The following is a 13,952-nucleotide window of genomic DNA, read 5'->3' as shown; positions in this document are numbered from 1 at the left end:
TATACTTGGGCAATAAAGATTATCTTTCCTGTGTGAGACTGATTGATGGACACTCACGTTACTGATAATAAGGATAATAACTATCTACCTTTCTTCCTTTGTTTCTTGGGAGTAACATTTTAACTGGGAGCCTTTGGGATTGTCTTGGCAATATTGAATAGAACAGATGAAACATAGCAAAGCGTGTATGCCCTGTCATTTCTGTGGTGGCTTGTTTCCTCAGCAACTAAAAATTGATTTTAAATGTTACAAAAAGTGCACAGTGGTTAAAAGACAGACAGACAGAGAAATGTAGACTGGCAAGGGATGGGGATTCCCAGCAGATATTCCAGAAATTGCCATATACACAAGGAAGATTTCTAGTTCTCCAAAAACATAGCACGTGCATTAAAATCAGATCCAAATATTACATGATTGCTATGAACCCTGGAACAGTTAGTTAACTTCTCTATGTCACCTTTTTCTCGGTTGTAAATTAAAATGATTCTTTTATGGATTTTTTTCAATTTCCTTGGGTAACTGAAACAATACTCCCCAAACTTTACATCAAAAATCTCAAAAGTAATTCCTAAGTTTCAAATTGTGTATTGATATTAGTTACTACTGCTGTGATTAGACATTATCCCATGCTGCTTCATCCTGGTGTCACACGATGTTCCTGCCCATTGGTCACTGAACAAACATCTCTTTCAAAGTCAGTGTGCTTTTATCTGCAGATCTTATAGTAAACAAGTCCTTAATGTAAATAAATAATGACCCAGGACACGAGAGTCATAGTGTTGATGGTTCTAGTGCAACATGCTATAAGAAGTGATGTATTTTATTGCTTAATGTTATTGATCTTACCCTGCCTATTGATACATTACACTTTATTATAGGCATGTGCCTATAATTAAAACCACAATATGCATATAGTTTCAGTATTATTCATGGTTTCACATATCCAGTGGGAGTACTGAGCTGATCCTGGCCCTCTTGCATACAAGCAGTGCATGAAACTGCTATATATGAGTTTATACTTATAAATCCCTTAGATAACATCTGTCATAAAAGTCATATGCTATAATTACTAGAGCTATTAATATCTCCCTGGCGCTGAGATAACTTCACATCAGCACTTGAGATCCTCTTCTTTTTGGTAGTTCATTCTTCATGGATATAAAGTTGCTTGCTTCACTTCTTTCTTCCATATTGTTTTACAATCCCTGACTGCCCCCACAATCACTCCTCAGAACAGTACTACCTGGTCCTGCTTCTGGGATGCTCCCTGATCTCCTTTCAGAACAGTCTTTCTGAGACAGGGGATGGGCTATAATAATCAAGGAACTGAGAGAATCTTCTGTCATGTTACACAGGGTACATGCATAACATGCATTGCGCATTGCAATAAACTAGACATCCATTCTAGCATGAGAACAGTTGGACACATGTTGTTACTTATCTCTGCAAGTCCCCTTGTTACTCGCTGGCAGAACTACAACCACATCAGGTGGCATGAGAGCATACAGTAAGTGCCACTGTGCCTTAGACCTACCCCAGCCCTGTACAGGCTATGACAGATTATGGTTCCCTATTTACTTTCAGTGGATACGGGCATCTCCACAACTGTTCCCATGGATATTAGTGTTATCACCTCAAGATTCCACTCTTGTCAGCCATTTTCTGTAATTATCTTTATTTTCAAAGATACTACATGAATTTAAGAAGCACCTGTTGCTATTTTCTATGTGTACCATATTTAATGTGTATACATTAAAAATTGATAGACTAGCAGAGCAAAGTAAGAATGCAGTCTTCCTAATTTAATCTTCATCAGAAAGGTGGATTTTGAAGCATGATTTAAAATACCTTTTTTTTTTTTACATTTTTAAAATTTTTTTATTGGATATTATATTAACATTTCAGATTTTATCCCCTTACCCCATTCCCCCCACCACTCAGGAACCTCCTATCCCATCCCCCATCCTCCTGCTTCTATGAGGATGTGCCCCCACCTACCCCCCCACTCCCACCTCCCCACCCTCGAATTCCCCCACACTCGGTGTTCAGCCTTCATGGGACCAAGGATCTCCTCTCCCACCTATGCCCAAGAAGGCCATCCTCCCCTACATATACAGATGGAGCCATGAGTCCCTCCCTATGTACACCCAGGCTGGTGGTTTAGACCCTGGGGAGCTCTGGTTGGTTAGTATTGTTGCTCTTCTCATGGGGCCACAAACCCTTTCAGCTCCTTCAGTCTTCTCTCTATCTCTTCCATTGGAAACCCCTTGATCAGATCAGTGGTTAGCTGTGAGCACCTGCCTCTGAATATGTCAGACTCTGGCAGACCTCTAAGAAGACAGCTATATCAGGCTCTTGTCAGCATGCACTTCCTTACATCCACATCAGTATCTACCTTTGGTGACTGCACATGGGATGGATACCCAGGTGGAATGGTCTCCAGATGGCCCCTCCTTCAGTCTCTGCCCCACACTTTGTCTCCATATTTGCTCCCTTAAGTATTTTGTTACTCCTTCTAAGTAGGACTGAGGCATCCACACTTGGTCTTTCTTCTTCATGAGCTTCATGTGGTCTGTGAGTTGAATCTTGGCTATTTCAAGCTTTTGGGATAATATCCACTTATCAGTGAGTGCATACCATGTGTGTTCTTTTGTGATTAGGTTGCCTCACTCAGGATGATATTTTCTAGTTCCATCCATCTACCTAAGAATTTCTAGAATTCATTATTTTTAATAGCTGAGTTAATACTCCATTGTGTAAATGTACCACATTTTTTTTGTATCCATTCCTCTGTTGAAGGACATCTGGGTTCTTTCCAGCTTCTGGCTATTATAAATAAGGCTGCTATGAACATTGTTGAGCATATGTCCTTGTTATATGTTAGAGCATCTTCTGGGTATATGCCTAGGAGTGGTGTAGCTGGTTCCTTAGGTAATGTTATGTCCAATTTTCTGAGGAACCGCCAGACTGATCACCATCCCTGACCTCAAGCTGCACTACAGAGCAATAGTGATAAAAACTTCATGGTATTGGTACAGAGACAGGCAGGAAGATCAATGGTATAGAACTGAAGATCCAGAAATGAGCCCACACACCTATGTTCACTTAATCTTTGACAAAGGAGCTAAAACCATCCAGTGGAAAAAGGATAGCATTTTCAACAAATGGTGCTGGTTCAACTGGAGGTCAGCATGTAGAAGAAGGCAAATCAATCCATTCTTATCCTCTTGTACAAAGCTCAAGTCCAAATGGATCAAGGACGTTCACATAAAACCAGTTACACTGAAACTAATAGAAGAGAAGGTGGGGAAGACCCTCGAATACCTAGGCACAGGGGGAAAGTTCCTGAACAAAACACCAATGGCTTATGCTCTAAGATCAAGAATTGAAAAATGGGATCTCATAAAACTGTAAAGCTTCTGTAAGGCAAAGGACACTGTCAATAGGACAACATGGCAACCAAAGGTTGGAAAAAGATGATTACCAATCCTACATTCATTAGAGGGCTAATATCCAATATATACAAAGAAATCAAGAAATTAGACTCCAGACAACCAAATAACCCTATTAAAAATGGGGTACAGAGCGAAACAAAGAATTCTCAACTGAGGAAACTCGAATGGCTGAGAAGCACCTAAAGAAATGTTCAGCATCCTTAGTCTTCAGGGAAATGCAAATCAAACAACCCTGAGATTCCACCTCACACCAGTCAGAGTGGCTAAAATCAGAAATTCAGTTGATAGTAGATGCTGGTGAGAATGTGGAGAAAAAGGGACACTCTTCCATTGTTGGTGGGACTGCAAGCTGGTACAACCACTCTTAAAATATCTTAACGTATTAAGATATAATATCTATATGTATAACACTTTATAAACTAAATAATTCAAGTACACAGTGTGTTTTTCATAGGGATTGATAATCCTCTGGGCATGGTTCCATGTTGTATGCAGTTGACCTGCCTGATGGCTTGTCATTGTAACGATTATGTATGGGGAAACTCTAAGTAATTATTTACTTCAATCTCCATTTCGAACAGATAGGAATTGGTAATGCTCCCTTGCTTCTCTCTGAGGGAGCAATTCCAAGGTTCACACAGAAGGAAAAATTCCTCATTTCCATTTGCTCATTTTTATAGAAGTTCACATGAAATCATGCTATGCCAAAACAACATTACATCAAAGGATAATCTCTGAAACATTTTTTTAAGATGCTGTGTTTGTGTCTTCTCTCCCTTATAATTTTCAGTTCTAAGGATCATCATAATATCAGGTGATGAAAAGAAAATGAAAGGTATTTCGTCGTACTATATAAAATTCTGTCATATGAGAAATCCAAATAATATCAAAGCTATAAATATGGTTTTTCAAAAGAAGTGTCTTCAAGAATTAATGATGGTGCCTGTAGGGATTTTCATATCAGATTGCCACATTTCAAAAGTAAACTCAAAGGGAATCTAAATTCCGTTGAGATGCACTCCTGTGGGGTGGGAAAGGTTGTAGTAATAAGGAAAGAAGATCACTTGTAAATAACTTAAGGTCTCTGTAAGAGGATGTTGATGTGACATCACCATGGAAACCATGCATATTCAGTTATTGGTCTACCATCTATCAAAATACATTAAAAGTAATAATCCTAGCCACAGGACAAGAAAAAATTTCATATAACTAAAAAACATTGATTACAATTTTGATTTTAGAATTCCTAAAGCATTACCTTCCACACGGTCAGACTTCTCAACATTGTCAATGTAATTCTTCTCTCCTGTGCCTCTCCAACCATCAATAACTGAGTAAGGTCCAGGCTATTTACTCAGCTTTAAACTGCCCAGAGACTCCATTCACTAAATCTTACTAGGTTTCCTGAGAACAATATTCTTATTGTCTTTCTTCAGCTACAAATTACCAACATTCTTTCCTTAAGTAACCCATTACTCTGTTCTTCTCCAGGGACTGAGGAAGCTGGAATTGTCTGGAAAGCAAGCCAGGAAGCAGAGACTTAAGAGTCCGAAGCACCTGGAGCATATGTTTAAAACATGCATTCTACACTCCTGCCATATGTATTAAATAAATGAGAGGCTCTCATCCCCCAAAAATTCTTTAGGAAGAGATATATCTCTTCCTACAAGTGAGTTAGACTTCTCAGTGATATCTCCATTGGCAGCCTGTTTGAGCAGTTTTCAGGAGCCTGCAGTAGCAGCTACTTTCTGCAGAAGCAACACATTGCAGATGAGTGACTCTCTGCAGCACACCGGGAGGCATGTCTGCATATGGGTGCCCATTAGAGCCTTCTCCTATGATTGGACTCACAACCTAATGGAGGCTCCCTGTGGTCTGCTGCCTTATTGCCTACAACTCCTATTACTGGATTCCAGATCATTCTCTCTGACCAGAGGAAAGCAAATTCCTGCTGAGTCCTTTCAGCACAGATGATACAAAATTACTTTTTCTAAAATTAAACTCTAAAGGCTTTTTCTCAATGCCTCCTATGGTTTTCAGTCGGGATAACAACACACGGGTTATCCGCCCATGGTCATCCTTCCCCCTCTATGCCAAGCCCTAAATCATGATGTACCAGTGTTGTCACAGCTCACAGTGAGCTCCTCGCTCCCTTGGGATTCAAACTCGGCATGAAGAGCTAATCTCTTTCTTGGTAGTAGTTGAACCTTGTTATCTAGGGAACTTAGTGCAACCCTGAAGTTCTCTCACAGTGAAGCCACATGGTAAACATTTTTTGATCTCTTGAAACATGTAGAGTGTGCTGAGAAAATCCAGAGAAGGTAGTGAGTCGAGTGCTGGAGCAACAAAGTCAGAGAAAATAGTGGGCACGATGCAGCCAATGGGAAAGAGGTCAGAGGAAGAACTTTGCAGCGATGATTTCAACAGAGGCTGTATCCAGTACACATTCTGAGCACAGAGGCCAGACTAAGGATCTAGCCTTTACAAGATCAATGCTGAATTGACCCAGGTATTTTTTAACCTGACAATGGTGTATTATCTACCTGAAATGACAGTTTAGAGTATCTTGATTGTTTTGGTGTGTCTTTAAACGTCTCCAAAAAGTGACAGTGTATTTAACCTACATTCATTGGATTGGACATTGGTCATGAGAAGATGGTTTTCTATATATATTCTATTCTTAAACTTAAAAAAGTTATATCGGTGTATTATAATTAAGATGTTCTTATTTCATCAGGTCTTCTTTTCATTGATGTGCTTTAAAATAATCTTTCTTTTTCTTAGTGATGACTTAATTTTATACTTAAAGGCTATTGTGATGGTCTGAATAAAGTGATCATTCTATGCTTAGTCAAAAACATGTACTTCAGATTGTAGTGAGTATTTAGATAAAATAAAAAGTTATCTAGAAGCATAATTTTATGAATGAATAAAATATATAAAAATATACATTGAATGAAACATGTGGAGGAGGAGAAAGCTGTTTCTTCCATGAAGGTCTTCCCCCAAGACAGGTCAATTTAACTTGTAAACATTAGGCAAGTCAAAACTGAATAATAGTCTACAAAATATTTTTTTCAACGGGTCTTAAAATAACTCTTAAAATGGTCACAGATTAGAGATTATGAAAGGAATACAATTATAGATTTAATGTTTTCTCCAAAATTGGATCCATGAAAAGAAATGGAAAAATTAACAGTATCTGAGTAAAGTTACTACTTTGGTTCACAATCATGTAAGAGTGAAGGTTGGCTATTTGACAAATACACTGTGTAAGACATTGTCTGTAGCAACAGCAGTGTGAAAATATCTCATGAGTCTCTGCATCTTATAATTATGCAAATTTAACACAATTCTAAAATGTAAAACTACATATATGACTTTGATTCTGTTTCTAGTAAGTTAAATAACCAGAACCAATACTTCCAATGAAAAATACCAGCAAAATGACAGAATACAGAAGAGCATCCATTAAAAGCCACTTAAGAGTTATAAGAGAATAGAAATGAATGTCTAGAGAGGTCTCGCTGCACTGGGGCAAATCTAATCCTGTGTTGTGTTCTTGTCCCAAAGACATGGCTGAGAAAACTAAGAAATGCTTTAGACAACCCTGCTGTATTAAAAGGGCAAAAGTTAGATTCTGAAATTTGAAGGAATCGGGACTTAGTAAATTCCATGTAATATTGATTTGAATGCCAAAGACAGGAATCCAAGGAATGGGTGTAACTGGGATTAACACAGTTGTAGGCGGGTTCCTCAGAGATTTACTCCGAATGCCCCAAGAACTCAAATCTGTAAATTGTTTAAAAAGGATCCAGATTGCTATGGCATGGCAGAAGCACCAGAAAACTCCCACAGGATGAGCATATCCCAGTTCTTCAATTATTTCCACAAACACCGTTCAAATACAAATTTGCTGTTCAAAGTAATGAGGCATGCATAGATATGGACAGCATAAAATTGCATCCCCTAGTAATTGGTGAACAAAATGTATCCACAAAGGCCAGTCATTTAGTTTTCAAACAAAAATTTCAAATAATTATAACTTTGTACTATATGAAATAAAGACACAATACTGATAAGTTCAACACATATTATATTATTAAATTAATATTATATTTCTTTTTAAGTATGTGTATCATATGTCTACATGGGTCTGGATAGAAGGCAGTGGGTATCAGATCCTCTGACACTGGAGTTACGGGCAGCTATGAGCTGACCCAGGTGCTGGGAGTTGAACTTAACTCATGTCTAAGAACAGTCTGTTCTCTTAACCACTGACCCATCCCTCCAGCTCCATAAAATAAATGTTTAATAAATATAAAATTCCAGTGGAAAACCAGTAACCCTAAACTTCTACTTGAAAATGAACTAGAGAAATTCTAGAAATTAAAAATGATTGTAGAAAAAAATTAGAGTTCTATAAACAGTTTCAACGGATTTTACATAGCTCTGGGAAGAATTTAATACACTAAAACTAGGCCATAATAAAATATTGATGCAAATATATAAAAAGAGAATGGACAAAAATGTACGATTGAGAGACTCGAGTGTAAGATGTATAGTGTCAAACATGTTCTAATTTGTTTTAAATTGGGATTGCAGAAGAAAGACTGAAAGAAAATACTTGTGGAACCACACACTCACTGAAGTTTTTCTTGAACTGAATAGAGACATCATTTTGTAGATGTATAAAACAAAATGAGATCGGAATCTCGAAAAGGAATTGCTATAACCCAGTACACCAATTCCCAACAGAGCTATACAAGGTCAAAGGTGCCCTAATTGAAAGTAAAGTGTGGTAGTGACTTGTAATGCATACCTACTACACACTCAGGATTTGAGTAGTACAACTGACTAACAAAACTCTAATATGATTTGAAAAATAAAACTGATTTAAAGGACCATAAATGGCTATTGCCTCTCAAAGCATGAAGTTGGAGCATTATAACTATACCACTGCAATGCAAACATGACTATAAACACCTTTAAGGGAATCAAAGACAAGACATCTGGAGGAACAGAGTTTGGGTAGCTCTGTTTTCTGGAAATCAGAAAACAATAAAATATGCAAAGACTAAATAGTTACATTTTTAAGATCCTCTCCGTAATTACATAACCCATAATAATTTCTATCACATATTTGTTTAACACAGAAATCTCATAAAGATGAACTAATATATTGGTCTTGAAATGTAAAATTATCTTCTCAAAGGACTTTTCCTACTCCCCTGTGGGGAACAGTGGATCACCCACTCTGCCCATTTCCCCTGTGGCCCTTTTATCACTGTATTTTATTTACTAGTTAATATTTTTTTCTCTTACTGAACTGTTACTTCTATTGATATTTTCAGCACAAACACCTAAAATTACATTTTTGAGTTTATTCAAAAGTGAAGCATTTTATAACTGAAAGCTAATACAAAAGACAAAGATTCTTCATAGTCACCAGACATTGAATTAGGATGAAGATCATCTAAAATTTTTAGAATATCCTGAAATGTTATATAATATATGAGAGGGAAAGGAACATGGGCCAGTGGTGGGGGGTGGAGACTATGAATAAATGTCATAGTGTAACCTATTTTGTATGTTAATTTAGAAAATCAAAATTATGCTGCATTAAAACACAAATATGCTTGGAAATCTTGATTTGTTAAACTAATCAATCAAAGCAAGTCAATGCCTTCAAGATGAATTGACCTTTTCAAAGTCCTATGAAGACCTGGCCTCCAATTTGCTTCGTTGGATGTATTTCAGACCACAAGGTGTCAGAACCAGGCCTCTTTCTAGTATGAGATCTTTATTTTTTTTTTTTCTAGAAAGTAGCATATTCCACAAAGGAACTGCAATACAATGAGGAGAAAGTCTAGGAGAAGCCCAGATTTAAGTCTCATTTTTAGATCCTATCATTCTATTGTGAGTATTTTGGATAATTCTCTGTTCCATATTTCAACTTTGTCCCTATAAGACACAAAACAACTTAAGGACATCACAGGGAAATCAGAATTACCTGGTCTTATTCCTTGTCATGAGTGGTGGTGTGAAGAGTTGTCCTCCAGCAAAACAGTTGCCACCTTCACCTTCGTTGGATCAACTACACCTGCTTTCAAGCCACTGTCACCCTCGGGCTTCCTGACTATGGATATTCTTCTTGAAGGAGGGAATAAGCAAAACCAGTGGACCCGATCCTGAGATTCTGGCTACTTCTATTTATTTGTATGCCATTACATCTTAAGTGTATGTAGCTTCCGGGTCCTAAACATGTGCTATGATATCTATATAGTGGGGCATATTAATTGATAGGGGTGTTAGTCTATAGGAAAACCATCTTGCCTCTTGAGTGAAACTTTACAGTGTGGAAGAGTTTACTGCTACAGTCTCCTCCCATGCTTTTGGGAGTAGCCTCTTATCCTTGATCTGCAAGCCCAATAAACTCATTGGTTTGTAAGAGTAAACATTGGTGGACCCATTCTTTGGTTTGTCTTTACAACCTTAGAAAGAGGAAAGAGATGTTGTCCCAAACTCTGTTTTTCTAGTGAAGGAGTCTTCTAACTTTTGGTTCTAATGCTTTGAATCACTTGGGAATCTGCATGTCCAAATGCTAAAGGTCCTTGTCCCCATTTGGTTTTCGAATGATCAGTAAAGATGCCAATAGCCAGGCAGTAGTGGCGCACGCCTTTAATCCCAACACTTGGGCGGTGGAGGCAGGCGGATTTCTGAGTTCGAGACCAGCCTGGTCTACAGAGTGAGTTCTAGGACAGCCAGGGCTACACAGAAAAACCCTGTCTTGAAAAACAAAACAAAACAAACAAACAAAAAGATGCCAATAGCCAATGGCTGGGCACAGGGTTGGAATCCTAGAGAGTTGCACGGGCTAGGAAGCAGAGAGGAACAAGGCAATCAACATGACTGGGGAAGGATGGGATGCAGGAGCAGCCGGAGAGAAAGCCAAACAGCCATGTGAGATTTTGTTAAGTGGCCAATGGCCGCTTCCCCAATAAGGCCTGGGGCAGCAGGGGAAGGGTTAGAAGTGCCATGGCATTTAAAAAATAAGCTAATGTGTGTATGTGTTTTATTTATGAATCCAAAGATAGCTCCTGGACAGGTGCGCATTGCAAAATCTGCAGGGAGCATATCTTACTGCTACAGTTGGAGACCTTCTTTGGTTTGTACTTATGACCTTAGGAAGAGGAAAGAGATAATGTCCTTTCCTCTGCCCTTCTAGTGAAGGAGTCCTATAACTTTTCAGTGGATATTGTCTTAACTTTTAACTGTACAGGCAGTTGAAGAAATTATTATCCGAGATTTCAGGGGGAAATCCTATGATATATTATATACATGTCACTAAAGTAGAGTTGTCTAAATGAAGATAATTAATAAGAAAAATGTGAGATTAGTAGACAGTGGTAATGAGATAGTGAGGGATATGTTCAGAGTATATTATATATTTGTATGATATCTCGATTACCGCCCCCCCCCGTCTTAGTTAGAATTTTATTCCTGTGAACAGACACCATGACCAAAGCAAATCTTCTAAAGGACAACATTTAATTGCAGCTGACTTACAGGTTCAGAGGTTCAGTCCATTATCATTAGGATGCTAGTATGACAGCATCTAAGCAGACATGATACAGGCAGAGCCGAGAGTTCTACATCTTCATCTGAAGGCTGTTAGGAGAAGACTGGTTTCCAGGCAGCTAGGACTAGAGTATTAAAGCCCAATCCCACAGTGACACACCTACTCCAACAAGATTACACCTTCAAATAATGCTATTCCCTGGACCAAGCATATACAAACCATCACATCCCCCCACACACACAAATCCCTAGAAATTAAACAAAACAGAACAAAACCAAAACAAACAAAAAAACGCTGAAGACAACCAAAAACTCTTGAATTGTGTTTGCATATAGTTAAGAACTCAAGTGCCGCAGGAAGATGTCACTAAAGAGATCACATCATAACATGGCCCTCTATGGTGAAGGCAGAGATGCACATGGAACCTGAAATGATTTCTTTTATGTGGTTTATGTTTTTTGCTTCGATTGGGGTTTATTGTTGTTGTTTAGTTTGTTGGTGTTTCCCCTTACAAACCCCTTCTTTGTCTCTATCCTGAGGTTATCTGTGCACACTGTAGATCTTTCATTAGGTCTCCAGCAGCTATCACTATTAGATAAGTCTCTTGGCAGTGAAATGAATCTCTGGCTTCAAAGCTAAACCCATTTTCTCATCTCTGATCTTTGAGAGAGGAGACACGTGAATTTAACATTCTAATCACCTTGGGTTTTCTTTTTTACCTAACACCACATTTAAATTGACTTCTGTTAAATTCCATTTTAAAATCTCACTGACATTAATTACTGACACATTCATGTCTTTATGACAGAGCTATTTGACAGTACTCAATGGAGTTTCTCCATCTTACCTCTCCATTTTCTAAAGGGTGGATCTTGGAATAAAATGAAGTGCAGATGACCTCATCATCTTTGGCGTAGGATGGCGGTCCAGTGCGGGGATAGATATTGTAGAGGGTCAGGCACTCCGTGTCTGTCACTGCATGATACTGCCAGGGTTTGTACTCCACATCATCCAGGGAACGTTCCAAAATCCAGTTTCCAGGCCGAGGGGAATTGGCTGCTTTCACAATTACGTAGGCAATCTGGAACACCTGATGACAGGGGACAACAGCAAAGCTCTGAGTTCCAACATGCTCTCTCTCAGCCATGCCAAGTTGAAAGGTGACTACTATCTAAGAGTTCATCCCGGATTTTGTTTGTTAACTCAATCGTGTTCTGCAAAAATAATTTTAGTACTGCACATTCACTTTTTGCTGAGACAAGCTGTTTCATTTGGACAACCATGACTGAAAGCAATGAGTTAAGAGTAGACTTGAGTCCTCCAACAACTCAGTAGCATTGTTTTGCCCAGTTATTAAAGGTCTCTTATGGTATCAGCATGAAAAACACTGCATACCAATTTGCTCACCTCATAGTCAAGAAAAACTGTGCTAAAACTAAAACGTGCTTATTTAAATCCACTTCATCCTCAAACATGGAGACCTCATGTACAACATCTAAATAGCGTTAACACTTCAGGGGCACATTCCTATGCTCAAATCATGGGTCCCACATTAGGAACCTAAGAAGATTGGGTTTTTTGTTTGTTTGTTTGTTTGTTTTTCCCCGTTGCTTCACTTTCTATGGATTAAAATCAAGAATAAGTACATCCCCCATGATGCCACTATATGAAATGGAATATTATACACAAACTACCTGGAAAAAAAGCACTTGACGGTAGACACCTAATAAATGTGGGGTCCTCTGCATCCCCACATAGAAAATACAAAGTTTAAATTCCAATGTTATGTCAACAAGTGGCTGAAACTACAACATATTAAATGAGCATTTCTGTGCTGGCTCTTTACAAGAAGTAAACCTGTAATGTCAGGGAAGGAAGGAAGAGACATCATTGCTGTAATCTGGGAGAGTAAACAGTGACCTACCTTCAAATCTGCATGCAAGTTAGTGAAGAGAGAGAGAGAGAGAGAGAGAGAGAGAGAGAGAGAGAATCCAAATATATGTAACTATGTAGCTGTGCCTGCAATGCAATCTGAAAGCCTAAAATATAATGTCCAGATATTATAAAGTGACACTTTTGTGTAGTATTCTAGGCAGAAATATAGATACAACTTAGGTTAAAAAAATATCTCCCCCTAGAATGGAAATTATAAGCCATGAAAAGTAACAATAAAGTACTAACATAATGTATGTATTGGCAAACCCTATACCATATAGGGATCATAACAGCTTTAAGATCTGGATGATGTGGTCACTAATGGGGATGACCCAGGGATGGTTCTACCAACAATTTGATTTAGAGCCCTATTGTGTCATAGTAACCCTGAAAGGAATATTTTAGAGAAACTGTCTTTGCCATTAGAATTCCATGAATTCCCGTACAGTATCTGTGTGATACTTACAGATAATTTTAAAATATAAAAATTTGATATAGAAGGGACAATATGGGACACAGCTGTTTCTGGAAAATATTTTACCGAAGGTGGACACATCATCTTTTGTGAGATAAAAACAATACCTTAAATGATTGAAATTAAAGGTAGTATTTACTGGTTATGCAAAGTTGTGGGAAAGCTGCTGGTTAAAATGCTGAATTCTCTCTGCTGGCAAATCATAGTTGCTCGGCCATTTAAAGCCTTCTCTTCTCTTTCTTGAGGACAAAAGGCTAAACCCAGAAAGATAAGAAACAGCCAATATGTCTACTCTGTTCAGAAAGGGCTTGTGTCATTCTGTTCTAAAGAGAACATATAAATGGGAAGTATTCATGAGTTCTCTTGAGAGGGGGGAGGGAGGGAGGGAGGGAGGGAGGGAGGGAGGGAGGGAGGGAGGGAGAGAGAGAGAGAGAGAGAGAGAGAGAGAGAGAGAGAGAAAGAGAGAGAGACTATGTGCATGACCAATAATAATTCTCGAATCTTC

General features: G+C 38.4%; 1 protein-coding gene across 2 annotated transcripts in view; it reads right to left on the bottom strand.

Moving 5' to 3' along the window:
- Window positions 1-13,952, bottom strand: part of Lama2 (laminin subunit alpha 2) — a 572,138-nt gene that overhangs the window by 385,342 nt on the left and 172,844 nt on the right. For both annotated transcript variants that reach the window (XM_076927972.1, XM_076927973.1), the window contains exon 4: window positions 11,885-12,127. In XM_076927972.1, coding sequence (XP_076784087.1) covers window positions 11,885-12,127 — 243 coding nt within the window. The remainder of the gene's footprint in view (window positions 1-11,884; window positions 12,128-13,952) is intronic.

The sequence above is a fragment of the Arvicanthis niloticus genome, chromosome 30 (genome assembly GCF_011762505.2).
Source record: "Arvicanthis niloticus isolate mArvNil1 chromosome 30, mArvNil1.pat.X, whole genome shotgun sequence".
NCBI classification, from domain to species: domain Eukaryota; kingdom Metazoa; phylum Chordata; class Mammalia; order Rodentia; family Muridae; genus Arvicanthis; species Arvicanthis niloticus.
The sequence above is the reverse complement of the archived record's forward strand: the minus strand, read 5'-3'. Positions and strand labels throughout refer to the sequence as shown.